The sequence below is a fragment of the Sander lucioperca genome, chromosome 6, assembly GCF_008315115.2.
Source record: "Sander lucioperca isolate FBNREF2018 chromosome 6, SLUC_FBN_1.2, whole genome shotgun sequence".
NCBI lineage: Eukaryota > Metazoa > Chordata > Actinopteri > Perciformes > Percidae > Sander > Sander lucioperca.
In genome coordinates, this window is record NC_050178.1 from 5,117,818 (window position 1) to 5,144,944 (window position 27,127).

Genomic DNA, 27,127 nt, shown 5'->3' on the forward strand with positions numbered 1-27,127 from the left:
CTTTGTAAACCAAGTATATTCAACAGCACCCTTTCCTGGTTAAATGGGAGGTTGGGTGTGGTGTAGTCATCATACAGTAGTAAAGTGAAAGTAAAGTGTGTGACCTATACACAGATGTTAAGGGAACTGAAGTTTATTATTGTAGTACACAGATATAACATTGTTCCTCATAGACACATTTATTGAATTACTATTGTTCAAACATAATTGAGTCAGAAACAGCATCCTTCAAACCCAGGCCAAATTCCACAGTGAATTAATAACCCCTATAAGTAGTTTCATGACAAGATTCAAACAGCCAGCTGGGAGAGCAGAACATTGACAAAATGACACAAAGTTAATGTGAAGGTGTGAAGTGAAACACATAGTGAGGTTGTGGAAAAGGGCAGGGCATGCACATAAGCCATCTGAGGACAGACAAAAGCTTTGCAGATGAGTCCAGCTTCTCCACTCTGACCTGTTCTGGGATTCTTCTGGGAGGGAGGGGGGATACATGTGTACTCAGAGCGGGATTTAAACAAGACAGCTGTGTCCAGATGGCAGGAGCACCCCGAAGCATCAAAGCACTGTACCTACTGTGCCAACTGCCTGTTCTGACTGCACCCCTTCAAAATCTTGCTCAGTCTGACCTGAATTAAACCTTGAAACCAGGCCAGTACTGCCCCAGCAGCGCCAGATCATCTAATCCATATGCCTTGGCAAGCATCTTCACAACCACTTAGCCTGACCTCTCGGAAGACACATTTTACATTTAAATGGAAACCAAAAGCAACTTTTTGGTAACATCCCTGATATTTTTGTATGGAAAGTAAATACAGTACAAAATACAGTTTGCTAAATTTACACTTTTGTATAAACTTAGCGTAAACAAAAGAGGAAAGGATATTAATCTTTGTGCATTCTGTGGTATTTTTTGGGACATGGCTAAGAGATAGGACAATAGATTAGACACTGTGGTTGTGGAATTATTCACTTATTCACTACATGATCAGTGTCATTAACAATGAAATAAAAAAAATTGTTAAAGAAAATGAAAGGAATAGATAGACAGATGCTGGGAAAAAACATTCAGATATGAATCTTCATAAGCAACAGCTAAAGCAACAAAATGAGGATGTTTTTAACTGATATGATGTCACAGGAGTGTTACGTTTGCTTTGTCACATTGAAGCAGTTCCATGTGAAGCCTTTTCACTGGAAACTTTGTGGAATCGGTGGCATCACAGCAGCACGTATCTGATAGGTGGGACTGACTCACAGTCCTCATCTTCAGTGAATGAGGAGATCAACTCCAGCATCTTCTTGTGTGGAGGGATATCTTTCTTGGTGACCATCTTCACCACGTCAGAAACACTGCAAAAATATACTGTATATGTAAGCTTTGTCTGGGAGGAGAGCATGAATGGAAAAAGTATCAATTTAACATTATTTTAAATTAATTTATTATATTATATTAATATATTTTCATTTTAACACACATTTACATTAATTTAGCTTTTAAAAAGTGTCTTTTCATCATCATCAAGCCATACACATTGTTTTGCTTTTTCCTATTATAAACAAATCCCATAAAAAGACTAAAAACCAACTATGAATTCATGCTACTAAGTATTTATGTATCCAAAGCTTGAAATAGCGTATTTCTCTATAAGACAGACCGCCATAATTGACTTGTCAATTCTACATACACCATCCTGCTGCTGGAAATACTCAGTAGCAGACAAGTATTAATCAATGGCTGAAAATAGTCCCCCAACAAATATACTATTACTCCTGTTTATGTAAGGTTCAGTTGAAATGAATGGGATTGGGGCCACAGAAAGGGTTGGGAAGTCCAAACGGTATTGAGAACCAAAATGTTGGCTTTGGTCTTTTCATGGGAATCTTTGACAATAACAAAAATGTAGAGTAATAGCAGCTATACAATTAAATGATGTTGAATGTTATCTGAGTTTTTAGGTTTCAAGTTCCCCCTCACTAGCCCAACACAGGAAGCTTGGAGCAGGGTGATTGCAGAGGAGGTGACTACTGAAGAGAGCATTTGTCATGTGTGTCCACATGGCCAGCTCTCTGCCCTTCTCCCCCTGCAGCTTAATCTAACCACAACACCAACTACCCAGAGACTTGAACATGAAGGCCTCACAGCAAGATTTGAGCATTGAACAATTACAATCAAATATTTCAATTTACTCAGTAAACCATTGCTTGTAAAATGTCTATGTTAAACCTGATTTATTACAGTTACATGGAATGGAAACATCCCTGAGGGTGCATATTCTGCTGTATTTTAGTTATTGATGAGGAGTTCACAGCATGAGGCACCTGATAAAATTCAAACACCCTGGGGCTTATGAAATGCTGCAGCGCTGAAAAGGCCCAAAAAAAACGTGGCTTCTCAGATGCCAGAAAAAAAAAGGTTCACACTAATTTAACTCTTTAACTCTTGTCCACAAACAGAAGGCAACCCGAGGAGGATCGGTCTCACTCGACAGTGTTCAGTGATGCATTTAGTGTGTCAACATGTTCTCTGCTCACAAGCTCGGAGGAAACACCTCATCCTGCCATTAGCCTCTAAACAAAGGGGAGGCTGCTTATTGTGATTGTTTATGTGCCCTGGGTAGCGTTCCGTGTGTAGCCATGCATATGCAAAATTGCATTGTATCTTTGTCTTGGCTAGACATACCTCAGATTGAGCCTCTCTTCTTGCCCCATGTATAACATAGCTCTTCCGTAGTATAGGCCGCAGATGGTCAAGCTATATTTATTCTGTACAAAGAAATTATTTAGTTAAATATACAGTACAATATAACAGACTGCATACAAAGAAATGAGAGTAGAGTATTGCCTGCATGCATTATGCAGAGATCAGCAGTCCGCAGAGCTGATGATGACCTGTGGCCTCAAACCCCTTCAGCAGTTCAGGAAGCTCCTCCGTGTCTCCACAAACAAACCAAGGGGAACCCGGCCAGTCATAGGTTAAACAAAACCTGGAGCAAATATGATCACTTGCCAATTTATTTTCCCTTTGCCTCCTTAGAACAAACTCCAACAGGATCAATAATTCTAACGTCTGTTCAGGGAAAGAACGTGCATGCATAAAAAAAAACAGGCAAGGAGTCATGTGCTCAGACATTTCTGTTGCAAATGACCTATATCGTATTATAAAGACACTGTACTGAGTATGTAAGAGCAATAGGGTGGGTTTATACTACATCACATTTACTACTACTTTACAGGACACGCAGACACATATCCTGGCTACAATTGGGATTGGTAAAAGTGTCTTCTATAAGTGTACATTTTATTCTGGGACACTAGGGTGCAATCACCTAATCAACCAGCTTGTGCTCAACTATTTTCAATATATAGTCAGAAAAACAAACAGTATGATATTTAGGATGGTGGAAGTGACAGTTTGGCAGTATCGTGGAAACTCATGTCACCTGTCCAACAATTTGACTTCGATTGGAACAGTCCTGACATTCCCACTTTATCCACTGTTCATTTTGTACAAAGCAGTATCTTAGGTATTAAAAACACAATATGTAATCCAGTTGTTTCAAACAATCTCAGTTTACCCATCTAATGACATTTCTTACGAATCATTAAATCTAGGTTGTATGAAGATACGTAGAGGCCTTTAAAGAAAAAGCATTGTGTGCACTGGAGGAAGGTGAACAAGTTTAGGGATAAAAAAAAAAAAAATATGCATAAAATGTGTACTCAGTAGCACCGGTTGTGAAGAAAGTGTGTGTTTCCTTCCTGAGAGAAATAAGGAGGCCGTACCTTGATATACTGGAACAGATCTCGCAAAGTCATTTCCTGCTGACCGCCACGTCTGCCCTCAACGAGGAAGTCATCCCACAGGGTGTATTTCTTTCCTGCGACCTGCCGATAGACACATCACATACATCAACGCGCACACGCACATGCACACACATGCACACACACACACACACACACACACACACACACACACACACACACACACACACACACACACACACACACACACAGAGTTGACAGACTAAGTACTACTTGCTATGAGGGATGTGCAGAAAATGTTGGGTCCATAACAAGAGTCCTGGACACTCACAGACAAAGGGGCGGCATGTTTCATCACTGTGTTATAAAGCAGCTGAGAACAATCAGCAGCCCTCTGAAAGCTACGGTGTGGACCCGAACAAGCTGTGATGAGGTCAAGAAGGTGCTTCCTTATGTGTGATGAAGTGACCCTCTTGCTTTTCTCAGGTTTCCATCTATAAGACTTACTTGATTTACCAGTTTTACCATTGTCCTGTGCTAGTAAAACAAATACATGCAGCCATGTCAGTGCAGTTTGGGGCAGATGATATTCGTGCAACTTGAGAAAAAGTTGAAGAATGTTTCTTATAAAAAACTGCATTTCTGTGAATATAAAGGTCTTGCTCCAGGCAGTGAAATAACAACATAGGAATTTTTCCAGACACCCTGCCAGATTGCACTTCAAGTAGCTGAAGATTGAGCTTTGAGGGGCCATTTTCAGTCAGAATTTCCAGTCGTCCTTTCAGTCTGCTGTGTTAAGTAGACTGTGGGTTTTTAGACTGGGAATAGCAGCTTTTACCTGCAGTCCTCTTTTGCTGATAGATGTACAATGTGCTGAAACATTTTTTTCCAATTATCATTAAGTTAAAAAATTGAAAATTAATCTATGGTCATTCTGATAATGGGACTGTGCATTTAACATCAACGCTATTTTTGTACTGACCAACATGTGTCACAAGAGCATCCAAACCATGTACTGAAAGCTGGCATAGAACATCTGGTCACATTTTTGATCTTGTTTACTTATTCTTTAATCAGATACAGTAACAAAGTGTGTCCAAACATTTGACTAGTACTGTAGTTCCTGATTTAAATCAAAGCTTGTACTAAATAATTCTTAAAAAATAGGGTTTTGTAGAAATACATAAATTTTCTCAAAGCGAGGTATCAAAAAAATGTTTAATTTTAGTATACCTTGTTATCATATCAGCACTAGTATCAAAACATCTTTGAGTTTTCTGTCAATTTGAAGACATTACTTTGGGCTCTGGGGATGGATATTTGGACTAAAAAGTATTTCAAAATTGCAAAACATTAACCGATAAATGAAGCTTAACCAATGTCATTCATCGAGAAAACTTTACAAACACAGTACTCTACAGTAATGCGTCACAGCCCTCAAGCTCATGAGACGGATGACCCAACAGCAACTCAGTGTCCTCTAAGTTACTATTCCTATAGGATCGAACTATGACCTTTAAACAAATACTGAGCACAAAGTCCTGACACCCAGACAGATCAATTCAAACCCCTGCAAACAACGTTTCTTCTGTCAATGGACAGATACTGGTTTTCACATGCCACCACATGTTTACCATAAACATTATAATCCACCTGTGTAGGACCTCAGGAGAAAACATCACCTGACCTGAAATGAGTCAGGATTCCTTCCTTGTCAATATGTGTCACGTAGTCAGACAACCCTGATCACACAGGCGCTGTCTGGCGAGAGAAGTTGTGAAGATCAAAACTTGGCTCGAGATGTGAATACTTAAACTCTGGCTAAACCTGGGTCCAATTATCTCTGCTCCAGCAGCCAAGGGGAACTTCTCGACTACCCCTCACAACTCCCACCACTTATGGGGTTTGGGGTTATGGAGACACACTCGAGGCATACTTCTCCTCAAGTCTGACAGGGTGTCTGGGTCCTTTGTCCCATTTTCAGACAAAGCATGTTTTGTTTGCAAGATGCATTTCTTACCCGTGGTTATGTTAGCTTCTTTAATGGTTATGCCGAGTAAATTATCAGTATAACTTCAAACTTCCTATTGGCAGAACATAACTTAAGCCTGAAATGCACTTGAAGTACAAAATTACCATGCAATAGCAAAGTTATTGTCAGACTTATTAGACAGAAAATGGACCTCTTTCATTCAGTGGTTCCATGCCAGTTTGCTTTTGTGTACAGATGCTGATTTTACACAATGCTAAGCAGGCATGCAGGCTATTTTTCTCTCCCATATCTGTTGCACAACTCTAGCAGGAACCTGAAGCCAATCTACTACCCCATCAGTCCGTGTGTAGAGTGACGTCAACTATTCAACACTACAGCGGAGAGAAAAAATAAGCAAGAACGCTGGAACCAAACTGGCTGCTGGAAACAATTAAAAATGGTTTCCCACAATCACAACGACAGTATCTTTTTGTCATGAAACCTCTACCATAAAAAAACTAAAATTGCCCAATGAAACAGTTATCTCTGGAAAAAGAGCAGGATTGTGAAGCAAAAAGCTATTGTTTTCCTCTCACAGTAACATTGAACCAAATTACCAGTGTGGAAAATAACTAAATCTGCTTTTTTGGGAGCCCAAATGCAGTTATTGTGCTATATATAGACACATCTGTAGCCACTGTTATATTTTAATAATAAACCAAACATGCTCAAGGCGGACACTGCTGTCACAAAAAAGAATCAAAAGGAAAATCTACTAAACAGATTTAACATAATACAGGCTGTTTTCATATGAACCAGTTCATGAGAATGATTAAAGCTGGGCAAGGTTGTCTTAAAATGTAGCATTACTGTATGTATGAGAGGTCACCTGTGATGCTTCACAGGCCTGGAGTAAAGCCACAGTGGTGGACATATAAGTTTATACTCTGTCTAGTCTGTTGTTGGAGGACAGCCAAATCTCTCATCTGCTGTCCACATATTGTAGTCTGTATTATAAATGGAGCTTTGAACTTCCCCCTAAAACATGACGCAGCTGGTCTTTCCAAAACAATAAAGGAACACAATGACATACATCCCCCTTCCATTTAGTGTGGACGTTTATCCTTTTAGTCCGTGTATGTGTTGCCCTACTATTTTCTTTTCCCTTGTCCCCCTGTACCTTTGTAAAGCATCCGTGGGTTTCATGAAACGAAGTTATTATTACGTTGGTTGCTACAACTAACTCTTAATGCTTTGGCTCGTGACACAGTTACAGTGATAACGTTATATACCTGGTTTAGCTCACGATACATTCAAAGTAGGCTAGGTTACCGTATGCAACACTTGAAATGCAACCATGCATCTGTGACATATTCTCTTATTGTAAATTAATGATTTCCTGTCTGAGCAAAAAATTCATCACAACTATATGACCTCACGGTAACTCTAACTCAGTAATACAGTGGGTAATACAGCACCGTATAAAAAAGACCTTTACGACAGCAGGTGTGGTAAAAACACTACCGCTTTTGTTCAAAGTGGCTGCTAGAATCAACACAAACTGAAAGCCATATAGCCACTTTAAATTCACATTTTACATTTACATTTTAAAATCAGGTTTAGGTTCTTTCAATATAAACAGTGTTAGAATCACCCACTCACTAAGGCAGTTTAACAACATAGGACCTGATACACAATAGAATAAAAAGACTCTTATGATAACAAGGGCTGCTGAATCCAAAAATAGATGCCTCTGACTGCAGATATATACATGAGGCCATGGGAATGTAGTGCAGAGGAAGTTCAGCCAAGTGAACCTGATAAGGAGGTAGAATGAATCCAAGTCTGATTGTGCCCTCTTCAGAGAACACAGTCATGCTGGTCACTTTGCACAGGTCACTGCACGTGGAGTGTTATCATAAAGTGAGTTTTTAATCTTGCCCTTTAAGACAATGGAACATTTTTGGAGACAGGAAGCCTCGACAAGTCCTCCTCCCTGCAGTCTGCCACAAGAAACAGCACTGCTGGGGCACGCTCCTGCCTCAGCTTCATTATCTGTACAGAATCCCAACAGTGGAAACATTTTTATAACCCGTTGTGGCTAGAGGCCTGTTTCTTCAAAGGCAACTATTTCCCTTTGGAGGGCTTCAAAGTGAGCTTTAGGGGAGGCAGATGGAGGGTCTGTGTGGTCTTTTCATATATTTTCATCTTAATCTCCTTTAGCTTGCCTTAGATTTTATCTTGTGGACAATCTGGTTGATTTCACTAAGACATCACGTCCGAGATTAGTCCTTGACTGAGCCTCAAAGTCAAGCCATATTTCTAAACATATGGTAGTCAAGGTGACTACCGTATATGCTGTTATTGCAGTACAAGCAGGTATGCACCAAGGTTATTTCAGATACACTGGGGAAAAAGTAAAATCGTAGATAGTCAGTCTTTTTTTAAAGCATACAGGTTTGTCTTTTTTGCTGGGTTAAAGGATTACTTCACATAGTATCACAAGATGAGCTGGTACTTTATCTTCTTTAAAATGTAAAGTCATTTGAATATATATCATCGCTGCTGTATGAGATAAATAGTTTTAAACAATTCTAGTTACAACAGCATTACAAAGAGTCTTAAAAACAGTCACAACAGAGAAAAACAACATTCATTACAACTAAATCCAGGAAGTATTTTTCATATTTCAAACAACCACTGCATTTACTGAAAACATAAGTGGACTATCAATTTCCTCTTCACCCATCCAGTATCAATTAACCTTCCGTCATACCTACTGCACAGAGCTGATGGTGATACTGCCAATGGCATCACAACATCTATGGATGTAAACTCACGGCTGTAAATAGTTTACAAGGTACTAATATATCTGAGAACTGAGTAGGCCTACTGTGTTTTCTATTGTGAAGACCTGTGTCACTGGTGCATGATTTTGTGAATGTATTCTACAGCACCTTTAATATTTGTGTCCTTTTACCGGTTCTTCTGTGTGTGTGCTTGTGTTCAATAAGAAGTAACACAGAAAGTGATACAGACTTTGCAGACTGATCTGATGCTTGATGCTGATCATTGTAGATAAGCATGAAGTGATGCACTACGCAACTACTTTTGTATGTATAAGATGTTACAACTGACAATAAAGCAGTAAAAATGTTAAATCCCATGAAATCAAAATCAAGTATAACACTGCATAACATGTCCTTTCTTCTGTTTGTTTAGTAAATTGTTACAAAATTGTAAAACAGTATAATTCCATTAAACTATGTTTATGTTTACTAAGAGAGATAAGTTGGAACTTCCTGCCAGACCTCTGTAGCGCCTCATTTTTGCCTGAAGCTAGCGGCTTGAGGACACATTGGCTGCTACAACACACCCGAATCTCAGTCAAGTTGCATTGTTGGTAATGTAGGCAGTTTAAAGAAGGAAGAAGAAAGTGTGGAATAAAAAAGATGCCATCTCTGGTTCTGGTTCCATTGTAATATTATATGTGAATCCTGTTTTGAGGAAGATTTACTGTAATCAGAAATTATGCTGGTGAAGTGCAGTTTACCTATATCTACAGGAACATGTTTTCTTGTATGGCCTATTTTTAAGGAACAACAGTACTTTTACATACAGTGTGCCCTTTGTCTGATCAGGAGTGTCATCTGCTACCTGGTCACTATTGATTACCACTCCCTTTGGACTTCAATGAAGAAACAGATGGCTGGGACCTCCAACTGCTCCCTGCAGCTCACTGCAAGTATTTCTAACACCCCAGAGAATCCAGCCCTACACTCCTCTCAAAGACATTAAAATACATTAAAACAATACACCAAACTAAATGCATTTAAAATCAGTATTATACGTTGTTAAAATTGTAAACTGTATGTTTTGAAGGATGACTTCTGACTGGTGCGAGGAGGAGCAGCAGAGGCAGCAGCAGCAGCATGCAAACACTTCTCAGGAGAGTGCCGAGTTGGACACTCAGATTAAAAGCAGCCCATTGCTTTTGAAAGGCTTTCATTGACGTGTAAAACAGCAAACAGAATGTCAATGTGATTGATTGTCTTTCAAATGAGAAGAAAACAACACTCCGCATGACTGAAAATGACCTGGGGCAGAAGGACTGAGTCAATAAAATGCTCCTCTAATACAAATGGCCCACTGACATGCTGGAGCCTGCAGAGACACTCAGAGAGACAAAGTCGCAGTTATAAAGCAATGAATTATGATCAAAATGCTTCAAAGTGATGCATCTGATAGTCCCAACACAAGACCACGGATTATGGGTGATAGAGCCTCTTACTTAATTCCAAACATTTGTAATACATGTAAGTTCTTTATTAATTTGAAATTAATTTTATTGTAAGATGATTGGGAATATTTTAAGATGGAATAATACACTAATAAAACACTTTTTAAACACTTTATAATAACCATCATTAATAAATGGTAAATTGATAGTAAACTAAACTTTAGCTAATAGTTATTTTACTGGTCACAAACAATGACATTATGATTTATAATGTTTATTAATTATTAGTAATGTTATAAAGTATATTAATTACTTACTTTACATGTGTAAAATAAATGTATATAATATATCAAATGTTATGATGTGTGCAACAATAAACTGTTAAAATAACATAAATTATAGCATTACTAACAGTTAGTAAACATTATTAATGATCATTTCTGTATATCTGTATCAGTGTCTCTGTGTCCCAACCGGCAGCGGCAGATGAGGTTTCTGCCTGTTTAAAGGAATTTTTTCCTTGCCACTGTCGCACCAAATGCTTGCTCTTGGGGGGAATTGTTGGGTCTTTGTAAATTATAGAGCGTGGTCTAGACCTACTCTATCTGTAAAGTGTCATGAGATAACTCCTGTTATGATTTGACACTATAAATAAATTAAATTGAATATAGCACATACTGTTTATTGGTATGTAGTATGGAATTGGGACACACATCTGCAAATGTTTCATTCACATGGATCAATTTATAACAACACACAACTCTGAATATACTGTATGTGTCCTCTGTTGCTACATCCCAGTTTGTAGCAGTGATAAAAAGGCTTTAGTAACCAAAGGTCACACTATTTGGTTACGTGGTGCAATGCAGTATGTCACTGGAGCAAGTTATTGATATCTGTGGGTCAATATGATGTCCAATTCCTGTCAGCAGTTAATAAGCTGTAAGGTTATCTGATGTTGGACACAAACAAATAAGACACATGAGACATCAATAGCGCTCACAAGGCACTGAATACATAATGGGGGCCAATTAAAGCTGCATCTGCCCAGATACAGCAGAGGAAACATTGCTTACTTTAAGCCAGCATCCCATGTTAACCCCAATCTTAACTGTGATTTGCACACGTAGAAAAAGAGATGTTGAATTCTAATGACTTTGGGGATTTCCTCTAGTGCCACCATCAGCTTGACATTTGTGGTTTTAAGTGAAGTGTTTCAGCAACTATTGGATGGGTTGCCAGAACATTTGGTACAGTCATTTGTGTCCCCCTCAGTATAAATTGTAATCACCTTGGTGATTCCTTACTCACCAATGACGGGCTTCTTTTGGCTGTAAACATGAAACACAATATAGCCATAGTTTTGATTTCAACTGAGCCTAAAGATGACTGAGATCAGCTTTGCCAAACTGGTGTAAGTTCCTGTATCATGCATTACAAAGGCAAAACCATTAATTTGCTTGTTAAGCATAGAATTAATAAAATCCATGATAAACACTCATTAGGATTAATAACCCTGCAGTTCCAGTCTGTGGATGTATGTAAACTGTTCCAAGTTCTTTATGAGCACATTCATGTGGCTTTTATGACCAGTAAAAAGTTACTTTATTTCTATTTCCATAACAGAACCTGGACATGATTAGTCACTGCCTCATGTGCACTGTATACATACTGTTAGGCAGAACAACATGCAGTCTGCAGACCGAAAACAAGCAGACAGACTGTCCTGCACAATTAGCCACATTTGACGTTAGACATATAAGCTGGGAGGCTTTGTGTATATGTATGAGGTAACGGTTCCTGTTGTTAGAGAAAGGAAGTGGAAAAAGGAAGAAAGACATAACAGAAGGCCTGTAGAATTCAGAGTTAATGTGTAAATTTGTAAACTCATGACATCAGGAACAGCCTAGGAACTTAAATTGAATGTCACAAATGTGAAACCTGCAGCCCATCTCCTGCTAGCATTGGTGCTTTAATGACAGAGCAGGAGGACAGAGACCTCTAATAAGTGGATCCTCTATACAAACCAGAAATAAAATAGATAAATATGCTCCTTCAAGTTATATTTGAGAGAGTGTATACTTGTATGAAAATCAAATTAAAGACATAATAATTGTATCTGCTTTCAGGTGTATTTATCATTCCACTGAATCTAGAGAGACATGTGTTCAACACTGCAGAAGAACAAAGTGAACTTATTATTACAGCACACAGCTGAGGTATCATAACCAATACAATGTCAATAAAAGACATTTAGAACATGCCTGATAAAGCCAGCTTTATTATCTCTTCCTGCATGAAAAATAATCCACAGCAGTAGTATTAGGCTCTCATCTTACACCTTGAATTCAATTAAAATCAGCTTTAGATATTGGTAAAGGCTGTACAAATAATTTCTCCATTAAGTACGGCGTAAATGACTGATTGTTTAAGCTTTAGTTATTGTTAGTATGCCTCTCAAGCTTTCCATTCTCACATGGAACATATGCAGTTAACAGTGGCAGATTCGCCACTTAAAATCTGGAGTAATCGGGCCCATATGTAGAGGTTTACTCCTCGACACAGCGGGCCGGGGTTGGACCTCGGGCCTTTGCTGCATGTCATTCCCCCTCTCTCTCCCCTTTCATGTCTTCAGCTGTCCTATCAAATAAAGGCCTAAAATTCCCCAAAAATATAAATAAATCTGGAGTAATTAAAAAAAAAAAGTGTCCTTGATTTAAGACAGAGGAAAACAAGCAGGCCTCATTTCTAGCAAATGACTGTTGATTTTGCCAGCTAAAATAAAAAAAAAAATAAAAAAAAACAGTTGCTCAGAATTTCTATCAGCTGTAGCCATCAAGCTTATTAAGCTAACTTTAGCTGGATGAGTTGAAAACACAGCATAGCTTACATTATAGCATATATACACAGTGTTTAGTCTGAACCTGACACCTTTTCTCTTTTATTTTAGGCACAAAAAAGACACCATGCACCCTCTAAACTTTGTATGGGTATAGCTTCTAGAGCCCCATGCACAACTCTTTAACATGGAGAAATCCAAAGCTTGACCTGCTGTGGTTAGTTATGATTGCTAAACTTTGATTAGCTGTGAAGGGGAGGGGGGTTTAAATTACTAATTTAAGCTCTTTCCTAAATTGTTGTACTCTATTCAAGGAAACAGCAATTGAATATGAGCTCCTCCAGGAAGGTCAGGAGTCAGGGTCAACTACAGTAGTGCCTCTAGAAGCAGGTTGGGATTCACTGCCTTGCTCAAGTACCCTTCAAAGAGGTGAATGTGGCCTCAGTGTCAACACAGAGGTTTGAACCCTGATTCAGCTAGATGAAGTGTGGGAACTCCGTCTAATTAAAAAGTAATTCTGTTATTGTGTTTCTCATTAAAGAATCTGGCCTGTGGCTTAAATATGTATGAGATGAGGAGATATGTTTGAGGGCTATTTGAAAGAGCTGCTAACTACCAAATGCCTCTGGCTTTTTACAGTAATTTGGCTAAATGGGGAGCGGACATGCTGAGCCATACTACATATACATAAATATAAGGAAATAATCTGTTCTCTAGATGATAACCATCTCTATCTGATGCTACATCAATAAACAACCCGTGTACAGACATAATATTGTTTATGATGACACAAATGGGAAGTTAATGATCTGTGCGGAACGAAAGAACAGCAGTGACGGAACAATGCATGTAAAACAACAGATGACTTAAAAACAATAGGCCATCCACACAATAACACCAACAACAAAAAACCTGGAGGACAGAAGGCACAAGCCATCTAGGCCTTCTACTCATTATCCCGTGAGCACTATTCATGTCTGGGTCTTGAGTTACGAAGTGCACAATGGAGCTCCATGCTGGAGCTCCCGGAGGAGTACAGAGTGCCTTGGATCATGTTCACCCTGTTTCTTTACTGGCACAGTGCGAAGGCCAGCACAGATTTAACCACATGTGAGGTAAATCTCCCCCTTTGTTGTTCTCATTCTCTCTTTAAGCCAGTCCCTGTTATTTGTGTGACATATGTGCAACCTTCAATTATATAAGTGCTCAAATCACAAATAGAGTAGCTGCAGGTTTTGCAGGTTAAAACATATAACTATGAGGCGCCAAATGTAAAAATTCAGATACAATTTTATAGCTGATATATTTTGATTATTTAGCTCACTTTCCACACATTTAGCTAATTTCCTCACATTTACTGTGAGAAAGAAATTCGTATAAAACAACTTGTTAACAATATGTTTATAAAAGTAAAATAAAAAAGTAAAATGTTAATTCTAAATATTAAATCTAAATCTAAATGTTAAATGTTGTTAAATGAAATATGCAAATAGACCAGGCCCCTTGAGGTGTCCCCGCCCACACCACTGTCCGTGGATCAGCCATGGCATCAGCTTTATTCTAAAAATGATACCTTTGGTTTACATACAGTATGTTTGTAGTTTTATTTTCTTGTTTCATGCTACTGTATACAACACTGTGCTACTCTTACAAACGTAATGTTTTGCCCAATAAATATTTTCTGTTTTACTGTAACATTGCATTGTTTACAGTGCACTTTTCTTTTTTAAAGATTACTTTTTGGGCTTTTCTGCCTTTATTTGATAGGACAGCTAGGTGAGAAAGGGGAGCGAGAGAGAGGGGGAAAGACATGCAGGAAATCGTCACAGGTCGGATTCGAAACCTGGACCTCTGCGTCGAGGCATAAACCTCCAAGTATATGTGCACCTGCTCTACCCACTGAACAACCCGGCCACTACAGTGCACTTTTCAAACACTCTCAGCAGATTACTTTCACTCTAGAACATTTTAAATGTAGATATAAGCCTAGGAAAGACTTTAGATTTAGAACAACAGTGTGTACATGGTATATCCAAAAATTTACTATTATGAAAAAAGTGTTTGTCATTTGATGCAAATGCTTCATTTTGAGTGCTTATGGCATTTTGAATGCAGTGTTTCATTTTGAAAGAGATGTGAGGCTTTTTGCATTTTGTGTGTGCAGTTTTGGGAATTGTGTGTAGAGTTTTGAAAAAAGGCGACATAGTTTTGAAAACGTGTGTAAGCAGTTGCAAGTAGGCTTTTTTGATGAGCAAGTTGTGAATGAAAAGTTATTTGAAACAGAGGCTGGAGCAGATGAACACTCCCTGCTTCCTCCTGGTGCTCTACTGACCATACAGCAAGATCACGTAGTGCTCACTGGGAAATCTGGTTTCAATACACGGCTTCCTGTGAAGGCAGGAAATAGCTGTCATTTCTGCAGGCAATTAACAAAGAACCAGTGTGAGTATCGGCCTTGGAGTGGCTTCCTTGAGATCAGGAGCCTTGCCTCCAACACTGCTAATTCAATTAGAGACCGAAAGGGCAAGCTGGGGAAGAGGGGCACAAAGGGAGCGTGAAAGGGCACGAAGTTAAGACTAGGGTGTGGAGGATGTGTGCACAGACATGGAAGAGGGAGTATTTCCATGGCAAACAACCAGCAGGCAGCCTAGAAGACAAGTAAAGACAGCATACTGGTACAGAGAGTTGGGCAAGCTGCTGGAGGGGTTGAGGATAGAGCTATTTAATACCCAGCTATAACACGTCCTCCTCTGTCCTGGCCTCGGGTGATGTTTCACTTCACATGTTTTACTGAGGCTGCAGCTCATTTACAGCTGCAGGAGCTCAGCACTCATTAATCTATGTTGAACTTGAAATATCCTTTAGTTTCTTGTGACGTTTTGTTTTCTGCAATAACAAGGCATGCACTGTATATGATATGATTTTAACTACCTACAGTATTGTACAACTAGCAATGCAGTCTTTTCTGCTGGAAACAGGGTTGATGAGAACAGTGAGAGTGAAGCAGAACAGTTAGTTACGGACTGTACAACCAAAACAATAACCTCAAAGACACTAAAATGTCATGTAAAGCTGAGGGTGATAATTCTCTGTGGGTTCTTCATCACAAGCAACCCCTTTCAGATTACAGATTACATTTAGACCCACTGTTAATATACAATATATTGATTAGAGCAGCTTACATTAAATGGAAACTTACGCTTTGTATGTCACTGGACAGTCGTGTCCTATATCAGTGAGAAATGAGAATGTTTGTCATGCTGTATTTTGCAGTTATTTTATATGAGCTGGAAAGTTTCATGTGTTAGAGTTTCAGTAAATCTTTTAAATACAATGACAAATAGGGGTTCGAGAGTAGAGTCTAATATTCTAACTTAAAAACTGCAGCTTCAAAACTGTGTCAGCAACATCTGAGCCAAGTAACAACAAGCTTTTCATGGATATGTGATGATGAACATTTCTAGCCATTTTAGAGATATCAATCTCTGTGAGCTTGCCAGACTTGCTACTCCTTTAATGGCCTGTGCCTTGCCCCCCCCCCCCTTGATAAACACAAGAAGGAAAACATACTAAAGAATCGCAGTGTTGAGCAGACAAGGACAGCCTCTCGCTTGTTTACATATTTCTGCCTCCATAAGAGCAGCAGGGGAAGGCCAGGGGAACTTCCTATTTTGGGAAACAGCTGCTTTAAAGCAACAATTTCTGGAAAAGGGTTTGCATGGTGGGAGAATGAGCAGTAATGTATTTTAGTTAATGAGTTTGTGAGTAAAACAGTTATCTGTGGACAGAGTGGTACACAACCACATCTAAAACACCTTTTCCAAAAGCCTTCAATCACAACAACCATCTCACTAACATATCGTTTCCCCTTCAGAGTTGTGATAATGCAGGTTACATTACGATGACTGCCAAACATCTGGCAATGCTGTGATGTGGCGGATAAAATACACTCCACTTTGGGTGAACACCGGGTGGGCCACCAGTACTACCAGTGTGTTGTTACTTGATATTAATGAACTGAGACTGATCTCATGAGAGGAGAGGTCTAAGTCATTGCAAAAGTAAGCTGAGCTCTTGATGCTGCATGTCTGATCAGTGATATTTCACAGCTGCACGTCTGCTCTTGCTTCAAAGAGGGCCTAATAAAACCTTCTCTGATCTTAGACAGATTAGAGAGATAATAGAAGATATGTGACTTTTTTTCCACTTTCATACTTTGTGCTAATTTCTGCTATTTTAAATAATCTATGTTTACATCCTTAACTTTCATTTACACATTTCAGTAAAGAAAAGTCATCCTACATTGCAGCACTCACAAATCGATCAAGAATCACAAGCAGGGTGTCCTTATTCCTTATAGTTCTTCAACATTATGTTATTCTGTTATGTGATGATGTAATGGCAACACTGTTCTAAACGACTTAATTTTGGTATTTCAGCACAGCAACTTTTTGTTACTTATTGGCCAACATAAATGCGGATACCAACATACCTGTGATAAGCTAATATCAACCGACAATATTGGCCTGGCATTTATGGGTCAGGCTCTGGTTTGGAATTGATAATCAAGATATTTAATGTGATAAACAACATACATTTTGAGTGATCATATAAACTGCAACACCTGATGCCCAGTGTTGTAGTCAAGACCACCTAAACCGAGACGAAGTCATCACCAAGACCAGAGTGTATCGAGACCAAGTCAAGACCAAGACTTTGAGGGTTTGAGACAGAGTGAAGACCAAGACCAGACCATTGCCAGACAGCCAGAGCTTCTTCTGTCTCTCGCATTCATTTTCTTGGGCATGCGTGTTAAGGGGGCGGGTAGAGGGGGTTAACAGGAACAAATTTCAAATTAGAAATGAGTCAAGTTATTGGTTGCATTTGAAGCAGGACATTTTACATCCAATCACAGTAATGATGTTAAAACATAAAATTAGACAATGCAGAGGCAATTTAGTGATATCCCTGCAGTAGTGGTCTTGACCGGTCTTGAAATTTTTCCAGAAGGTATCACAGACAAACTTAAGCTAATCATGAAGACTCACGACTAAAATGTTTTCTTTGGCATACATTAGAGCATCTCCTACTCAGATGGCTGAATTTTTGGTAGCCAACCATCTTCCTCTCTCTCTCCAAGTGTGTAACAGCACATGTGTTGCTCATTTACTGCTGCCAGATTTGTCCCTAACCCTCAAAATGTTGACCCCAATACTCGGCTGAGCCTTTTTTCCTCTAGTCTCTGTTCTTGCTCCTCTGCTGAATAGAACCGAGCTTAAAAGCTGATACTGCAACACTATAAGCCCCGCTGAAAAAGCCTGGGTCTGGAAAATCTAATGTCTGCCCATCCCTCTGACTAAATGATTCAACACTTGAATATACTGTATAACCTCTAGCTGGGTTGATGCGTGACTGCAATCATTAACTGAGTCCATCCAACGTTCCATGCTGCTTAGGCAATGTTGTGTTTCGGCCAGCAAATTTTAGAAGTATGTGCAAACACTTTTGCTGACCGAATTACAGACAACAACTGTGAGAACACCAGGGTCTTTGTAAGTAAGGAAGAGGGCACGCCTGGAACTTCAGTACTGCACAGAAAGTCACAGCTGCCTCTGTCATTACAGCAGCCTTTAATGCAGCTGCAGCATTTTTGCCTGTAACCAAATCTGAAACCAGACCTACACTGTCTCAGAGCTCCCTGCCGTTGCACCCTCACGTCCCAGAGGACACAGTTACCCCACTCGCTAACCCCCAGTGACCCCTGTCTGTCAGAGCTTCAATGCTCTGAGTGAGAAAGCTGGCGAGGGCAGCTCCAATATCTGATTCCCTCCAGAGGTGAGATATTGAGGGAAAAGCAGTCGGGCCTGTAATCTGTAGCAAAATTGTTCGACTGGGTATCCTCTCAGACTTCACCTAAAATATGACCCGAAAGGTTGCTTGGCTTTTGAATCTGTCTGGTAGCCATTTTGTGTTTGTGTTTTAAAGCTTGGCCAATACAACATAAAGACCTTAGTATAACCTCAAACGTTAGCGTGGATTTGATCCTAAAGAGGACTCTGTCTTAAGAGAATAAGCTCCTGTCCTTTTGCCTTGAATTACAGTTGCCTTAAATTTACTTAATTTGTGCAAACACAGAAGCAGACATATGTGTGTTTATGCTTTACCTGCAGTAAAATACCCTGAGGATTATACTGAGCTAGCTAAAGACTTGGCTCATATGCAAGAGATTGACAGTTAGCAGGGGTATCTTACATTCAGAGCACTCATTCATGAATTAATGCTTTCCAGCCAGCGAGGAAGGACGTACATCTACAAAGGACCAAACAGATTTATCCCTAAAGTAGACAGACTTAAATTATTAATGTATATACAGTAAGGGTCTGTCTGGCTGTATAAAGTGCCCTACTCAGGTCCTGTATGTGACTGAATCCTTTGTAAATTGTGTCCATATACCCACCACAATCACTGACTGTAACTAAAAATGGCTGTAGGTGAATAGAGATGTTACTCACTTCGAAGTGCTGGGGCCGGCACGGCTGGGACAACACAATGTGAGGGATAGCCAGGTACATATAAGTTGTGCGGTAAGAGCTGATCTTCTGGTGACCCTGCACCAGTTTATACAGCTCCAGGCACATCAGGCCTGCCACTGCGGCTGTGGTGGTTGCTATGGCTGGGATGATCCTTCCAGCTATGCGCTTACTCTGTGAAGGAACGAGAGGAAAGTTCACTTTTAAAATGTAGTAGAATCAAGTAGAATGATATGAGCATATTGTGTTGTTTTACAAAATTCCAGTGGTGGAAAATAACTAAGTATATTTACTTATGTTCTACAATTTTGAGGTGCTTGTACTTGAGTATTTCTATTGTGTGCTAATTTATACTTCAGCTCCACTACATTCAATGGTGAACGAAGTATTTAGATCATATACTCCATTACAATAAAAGTTCTGCATTTAAAATCGTACTTAAATAAAAGTATTATCAGCAAAATGCACTTAAAGTATCAGAAGTAAAGTACCCATTATGCAGCGGGATCGGCCCTGTCAGAGTTATATTATGTAATCATTATTAGTAGTGCATAAATGTAAAAAAGCATTTTAATGTTGCAACAGGTCTCGGTGGAGCAAGTTTAACTACTTTATACAGAACAGTTGGACAGTTTAATCTGTATCCATTCATCACATTCAAAATGATCATATGTTTTACAAAATCTCAAACTGCAAAGTAAAATAAATGTAGTGGCATTTTTTTAACAATATTTTACTAAATATAGTGGACTAGTATATAAAGCAGCAAAAAAAAAAGAAAATACTCAGGTAAAGTACAAGTACCTCAAAACTGTACTTAAAGGAGAACTCCGGACAATTTTTACGTTAATCTTGATCGCTATAAGTATGTGAGCACTGTCGAATCGGTGCTAGCTAACTGGAGCTGCTGCAGCTAATGCCGAGAGCTCCCACTTAGCTAAAACGGCAGTTTTGGGGGCATATCATTAAGAGTGCCTTTGTGCCTCTTAACAGACACAAAATGCAATTAAGATGTCTGTGCAACATGAACAGGGCCCTTACATGACAACAAGATGCGTTTTCAACTCAGACATTGTTTAAATTCACCTACCCTGTTAGCTGATAGCTGCCGTCTGGGATGAGTGAGTGTGTTCAGCCAGGCTTCGGTAATAATCATCAAGCAGCAGTTCCCTGTGTATTTGTAGCATATATATCCATTTTGTGTGCGATCCATCTGGCGTTGGTGAATAGTAGTCTCTGCAGTGGCGACCTGTGTGTTGCGTTGGTGAATAGTAGTCTCTGCAGTGGCGACCTGTGTGTTAGTTCCCTTAGCCAGGCTAGCAGGGCCGACCAGCATTCTTCTAATTCCTCCCCGCCTTCCTCACCTGCCGCGGCCGACAACAATCCACGGGCGCCCGCTGGTCTGGTGGATGTCCTCCAGAGGACAGTTCATGCTTTCGCGGCGAAATTTTTGCGGCGAAAAAAGTTTATTTCCCCCTCACTGCACTGTAGTGGTTATGATCATATCAGTGACTATGTAACTACATGGAAACGGGACAAATGATGCCTGGTTCTTGTAAAGTAACAGCGTTACAGAAGGCTGGCTGTAGTCTTGCGCTGAAGTCCCGTGGGATTTCAGTTGTAGCAGGAAAAGGTAAACAGCAGTGTGTAGATCAGAGCGTGGTGTGAGAAGAGTGAAGAGCGGAGGTGTTCACAAGGGAAGAAGCTTGGAGTAACCTATGGAGCTAGAGCTAGCCTTCAGTAACGCTATTACTGTACAAGAAACAGGCATCATTTGGCCCGTTTCCATGTAGTTACATAGTCACTAATATGATCATAACCACTACAGTGCTCAATTACCTATTTTTGAGGGGGAAATAAACTTTTTTCGCTGCAAAAATTTCGCCGCGAAAGCATGAACTGTCCTCTGGAGGACATCCACCAGACCAGCGGGAGCCCGTGGATTGTTGTCGGCCGCGGCAGGTGAGGAAGGCGTGGAGGAATTAGAAGGATGCCGGTCGGTCCTGCTAGCCTGGCTAAGGGAACTAACACACAGGTCGCCACTGCAGAGACTACTATTCACCAACGCCAGATGGATCGCACACAAAATGGATATATATGCTACAAATACACAGGGAACTGCTGCTTGATGATTATTACCGAAGCCTGGCTGAACACACTCACTCATCCCAGACGGCAGCTCGCAGCTAACAGGGTAGGTGAATTTAAACAATGTCTGAGTTGAAAACGCATCTTGTTGTCATGTAAGGGCCCTGTTCATGTTGCACAGACATTTTAATTGCATTTTGTGTCTGTTAAGAGGCACAAAGGCACTCTTTATGATGTCCAGTTAGCTAGCACCGATTCGGCTCCTTTTTTTTGCTATCAACAGTACTCACATACTTATAGCGATCAAGATTAACGTAAAAATTGCCCGGAGTTCTCTTTTAAGTATAGTACTAAAGTCAATGCGCTTAGCTACTTCGCAGTTTTGGTGGATGTAATGCAGAACAGCACAGCGTGTCATTGTACACATTAAGTTGATTATTTTATATATGATTTTTCATTTATTTGCCACGTATATATATATATATATATATATATATATATATATATATAACAATAAGGAAAAATATCCTTACTAGTATTATAACACTGACATATTGCCTCACCCTTATGTAGGTTTTGAAGTATATACTGAATGTTTTGAACACATTTGTGAAAAAACCCTTATGTTAACAGGGTAATGGTGAGGAAAAGTAAAGTTAATCCCATACCAGATGCAACATGTGATAATCTCTGTATGATTACACAAGGGTAACCCTCTCAGTCAGCAGGACCCATCCCCCCCCCTCCTCCATCTATCATGGCTGTGTGTGTCTCCTGCAGCGGCTGGTAGAAGGCCTGGCTCAGGTGTCACCTCCCAGGCTACAGGTAAAGTGCTATGATTAGTTCTGCTCCAGGAACAATAGGTGAGGAGGCTGTTTCTGTGGATTCAGGGCAGGTGTGTGCAGCACTGACTAAAAACATGACCCCAAGGGAGGGGGAGCGGCATTTTCTTGCTTTCTCTAATCTATACCACCTCTCACTTTTACTTCATCTCTCGATATTTTTTTAAGCCTTCACAGAGATTTGATTAGATGATGCAGTTTGTGAAAATGTTGACCTGGTGCCGATCGGCTGCAGGGATGTCATAGTTCTCTGCCCTCAGGTTAGAAGCAGCAACAATGTAGTCCATGTGGAAGTTACTGTCGTCATCCTGTGCCAGATGGGATATTAAACATACAGTACATCATCGTCATTCATATAACACACTCCAAAGCTTGATGCACAAAAACAACATCTAAGTATATATCCATGACCATGCCAAGTGATATGATCAGTTAGGCTGCTTTGAGCTTTGAAGTCTTTGTTGTTGTGTCACTTAGATCACTAAAATACATGACTTGGTCACCCCATCAGAATGCAGTGGAAATCAGGTTTCTGTTGTGATCGACATGGCCAATGAGGTCATGCCTCTGCTTCTGCGGCTCTACAAAGGCTAGGAAGGCGACTGTCACTCAGGGATGGCTTTAGGGGTTGTGAGGAAGCTCCTAGCTGGCAACCTGATGCATCTGAAACCCTCCTACACACATTCCATCTATCCACAGAATGACCTGTGCACGTAGGGATAAAAATGAAGAGAAGGGGGAGCACTGTAGTTTGGGGATCTTATTCTTATTCAAGATGACATTCGATATGTACCTGACTTACCTCATACACCTTCATTACTGCTTCTCCTGAGTCACAGAATGCTTCACCAGAACCTCATTTAGGCTCCCTGAGAGTCATTTTCCATAGCCTTTCTAAATTCTTCTAACACTCACCTCTGCAGCTATAGCAACTGCACCCTGTTTGGCCTGCTAATAGCTCTTTGTTGAGGCTTGGGGACTGAAGTAAAGGTTTTGTCACTGACACACCTTTCTTCTCCACACTCCCAACCTCCAAAAAGATAAAGAAAACGGTTGTATGGAGGTGAGAATTTTAATTATTCCACTCCTTTTCCAAGGTTTCCAGGGAAACCCAGAAACTCACTGGAGGGCCAATAGGTCAACAAGTAAATAGAATGGGTCAGATGCAGAAGACAAATTTCTCCCCACAGGGGTTAATTAAGTATAACATTAAATTGTATTTGGGGAGAGACAACCACAATAATTCAAGATGTTATTAGAAAACAATTACTCAAATTGTTTAATGTCACCCCTGATAATATATTTGACACAAATTAATTATGTTTTTGTTTTATATAGCTAATAAATAGATTTTTGTATTATGGTCCAGCTCACGCATCCCGAGTGTTGTAATGTGAATGGTACAAATTGCTGCCCTTGCGACACTGGAGACACTGACAGATGACTTGAATCCAAAATTGTTCTGGATTTGGGGTTAGATTTAGAGTCTAAATTGTTGTTTTCTCTGCTGATATAGCTGACTGTGCTAAAACAGCTGGTTAGCTAAATATACCTTTAGGAATTTGTTGGGAAGAAGTATGTCTAGTCTGCACTCCCAAATAACTAGAAAAGATGGACCTTTATGCTTGGCTCCCACAGACCCTTCGAGATGTCAACCGAGCGCTAAACCGGATTTAATGTCCAGACAATGAGTGATAATTTGTTGAGAGGTGGTGTGAAAGAGTGTGAGGAGAGATCTACCTACCTTCAGGGCTCAGTGTGCTACTTCACAGACGTAGTCAACACAGTTGCGGACAGTATAAGTCTCTGTCCTGAGTTGTTAAATGTAATGCATTTCACCAAAAGTATTCTAATGCAGCTCTCACATAGGCCCATTTAGAAACAAATCTGTTCCACATGAGCTGGCTGAATGAAGTGTTTTTTTTTCCAGGATGTAAACTTCTGAAGTAGATATCTTAGCCCCAAGGAGTTCTAACAGTGACATGAATGTGTTGAGGAAAAGCACAGATTCAGGTCAGTGAGGACCCAAAGATGAGGAAAAAAAGACATAGTCTGAAAGCACCTATAGATTTGAGCTCAGCCGCCAGTCTGTCTGTGGTTTCTGCAGAGCATGCAGTAAAGGTGTCACCACACTCTTGCCCTACCTTTTCAAAGTTGGTGGGGTACATCCGCATGGCTGAGCTTTTCAGAGACGGTGAGGCCAACTTTCCTTTCAACTCCTCAAGTTGGGCTTTTTCTGGTGCAAAGACACAGAGAGTAAAGAAAAGAAATCCTGCAAGAAAGTGACGTAATAGCATAAAATATCAGCAAGTTCAAATAACTCACCCGCGTCATCCCTTTCCTTTTCTTTCTCCTCATCCATCTCCTCGTCAGTGAGATGAATCTTCACGGAGGACTTGGGAGTAAAAGATGGTACTTGGACGTTCTCTAAGATGTTTCTGATAGCAGCCCAGTCTCTTGTCCCCTCGATTCTATAGATCAGCCCGTACAGATTAGCTGCTGCCTCCACATACCCCATATGGGTATTCTAAACACAAAATGAAAATATAAACTGTTAATTATATTGAAACTACTGTTTGAACTATGAACTATGTTTAAACAGAAAACACAATTTACATATAAATACTAAATATACTAAATATACTACCTTATCATTGGGCATTATTCTTATATATATATAGCTTTAAAGCAAAGACAAAGGTATAGGAAATTTCTTAAAGTGCCCATATTATGAAAAAATCACTTTTTCTGGGATTTGGGGTGTTATGTTGTGTCTCTGGTGCTTCCACACACATACAAACTTTGAAAAAAATCCATCCATGCTGTTTAGAGTGAGATACAGTTTCTGAATGTGTCCTGCCTTCAGTCTCTGGGTGAGCTGTTCAAAATCGGCACGGCTTGTGACGTCACAAGCCGAAACGAGCAGGCTAACCGCAACCATTAGCTCGTTAGCATGCTAATGCTAATGCTAACGCTAGCATGCTACCTCGTTCTCAATAGCAAAGCACTGCTACAACACACACAAGTTCACCATAATCTACAAAAGAACTACTTACATGTGCGCCCTCATTTAGAAGTCTCCCAGCTAATCCTGCCTTGTACCTGACCAAAGTTGTAGAAACAGCCTGTCTTTTACTGTCTATGGAGCTAGCTAGCTGACATGATCTACATCTGAGCTACTGCACATGTGCAGTGCAATCAAAGATAGTACAGAAGAAGAAGAAGAAAAGAGGTCTCACTCTGTAGCTAAAACAGAGACCAGCTGAAAAGAGGAGCTGCAGCAGTGAGAGAGAGCACTGCAGTACAACAAAAATATGGTGTTTTTTGAAAATTAAACCATGTAAATCTATTCTGGTACAACCTTAAAATACAATTATGAACCTGAAAATGAGCATAATATGGCTGCTTTAAACAATACTCAACATGTAAATTAAAATTGGTTATTTTAAACTGATTCAGCACTGAGTCCTTACAGCAGACCTGCCTGTAGGGTGAAACTGTAGAAGGGACATTTTGTAAAAGGTATATTAAGGTATATTAAGGTAGTGCATTAAGACCAGATTACTTCCCTGAACCGAACAGAGAGCTGTAACAATAGGTCACTTTCTTCCTCTCTCTCAACACACACACATACACACACACACACACACACACACACACACACACACACACACACACACACACATACAAATTACAAACACTGTATTTATTTTACTGATAAGTCGAATTGCATGTAGTGCTAACTGAAAACTGAAACTCACAATGCATGAATAAACCCAGCTAAGAATTATAGAATAAAAGAGCTTTTAATATAGACAATATCTAATGCAACAATTACTTTTGATAAAAAAAGTGAATAGATGATAAATAATGCGTCCAAAGCAAAACAAATTTTTTTTTTTCTAAAGATTTAACAATTAATACCAATACCTTACAGGTGCAATCACACAATATTACACTCTTCGCTTGACCTTTCTAGATAAATGGAAATTGGCACTGACCCTGGCGTTTGCAATTGTAGCATGTCTGTCAAAGTAGAAAGCTTAGAAAATATAAGATGACAGCATTACACACAGATGGGAGTGCAAAAAGAAATTGTTAAGGAGATAAAATTAAAATGGCAGGAGATGAAATAAAATGCTGACTGAGAGTACGTAGAAATCAGTTTGGCTATCAAGGATGTGAACGTGTGTGGAGAGCATATTATTATCTGCCTTTCATTGTCAATATGCAGTTTAAGTGACATTCACAGCTCAGATAAGAATCCAGTATATGGTCAGAGTGGGGAGGAGCCACTATCAGACCAGATAAAGAAGGAATGCAAGTGGTCATCACCAAATACTGCAGCATTTTTCAGTCATTCCTGTCTACTGTTTTAGCATGCATATCAGCATTAGTAGTGTTGCAGCCCCATCCCTCTGGAACACCCTCCCTGCAGATAACTGAAATGCTACACCCCTGGACATATTTAAAAAAAAAAAAAAAAAAAAAGTGTCCTTGGGTTTCTTGAAAGGTGCTATATTAATAAAAGTTGTTGTTATTATTATTATTATTATTATTATTATTATTATTATTATTATTATCATTATTAGTATTAGTAGTAGTAGTAGTAGTAGTAGTATTACTTCTGCATGAAGAATTGGACCAGACACTACTCACATTGTTGGGGTCAAAAGTCAGTGGGTGAGGGCATCTCTTGGATCCAGACCAGAAGGGTAGACCAGCAGAAGTCACCTAAAGAAAAGCAAAAGGAAATCCCTTTATCACAATGATCAACAGCTGAAAATATCACGTATACATATATTCTTTTACAAAGCTCACTGTAGTTCTTCATAATACAAAGGTGACAGC

The 27,127-nt window shown here is 39.7% G+C and overlaps 1 protein-coding gene across 1 annotated transcript in view; it reads right to left on the minus strand.

Moving 5' to 3' along the window:
• Nucleotides 1-117: 117 nt before the first annotated feature.
• Nucleotides 118-27,127, minus strand: part of uba7 (ubiquitin-like modifier activating enzyme 7) — a 37,484-nt gene continuing 10,474 nt past the window's right edge. The window contains exons 17-24 of the mRNA XM_031301502.2: nt 26,936-27,010; nt 24,602-24,803; nt 24,421-24,512; nt 22,492-22,584; nt 19,329-19,520; nt 3,787-3,888; nt 2,684-2,766; nt 118-1,353 (exon numbers count right to left, since the gene is read on the minus strand). Of these exons, the coding sequence (XP_031157362.1) occupies nt 1,221-1,353; nt 2,684-2,766; nt 3,787-3,888; nt 19,329-19,520; nt 22,492-22,584; nt 24,421-24,512; nt 24,602-24,803; nt 26,936-27,010 (972 nt within the window). The 3' untranslated portion in view covers nt 118-1,220. The remainder of the gene's footprint in view (nt 1,354-2,683; nt 2,767-3,786; nt 3,889-19,328; nt 19,521-22,491; nt 22,585-24,420; nt 24,513-24,601; nt 24,804-26,935; nt 27,011-27,127) is intronic.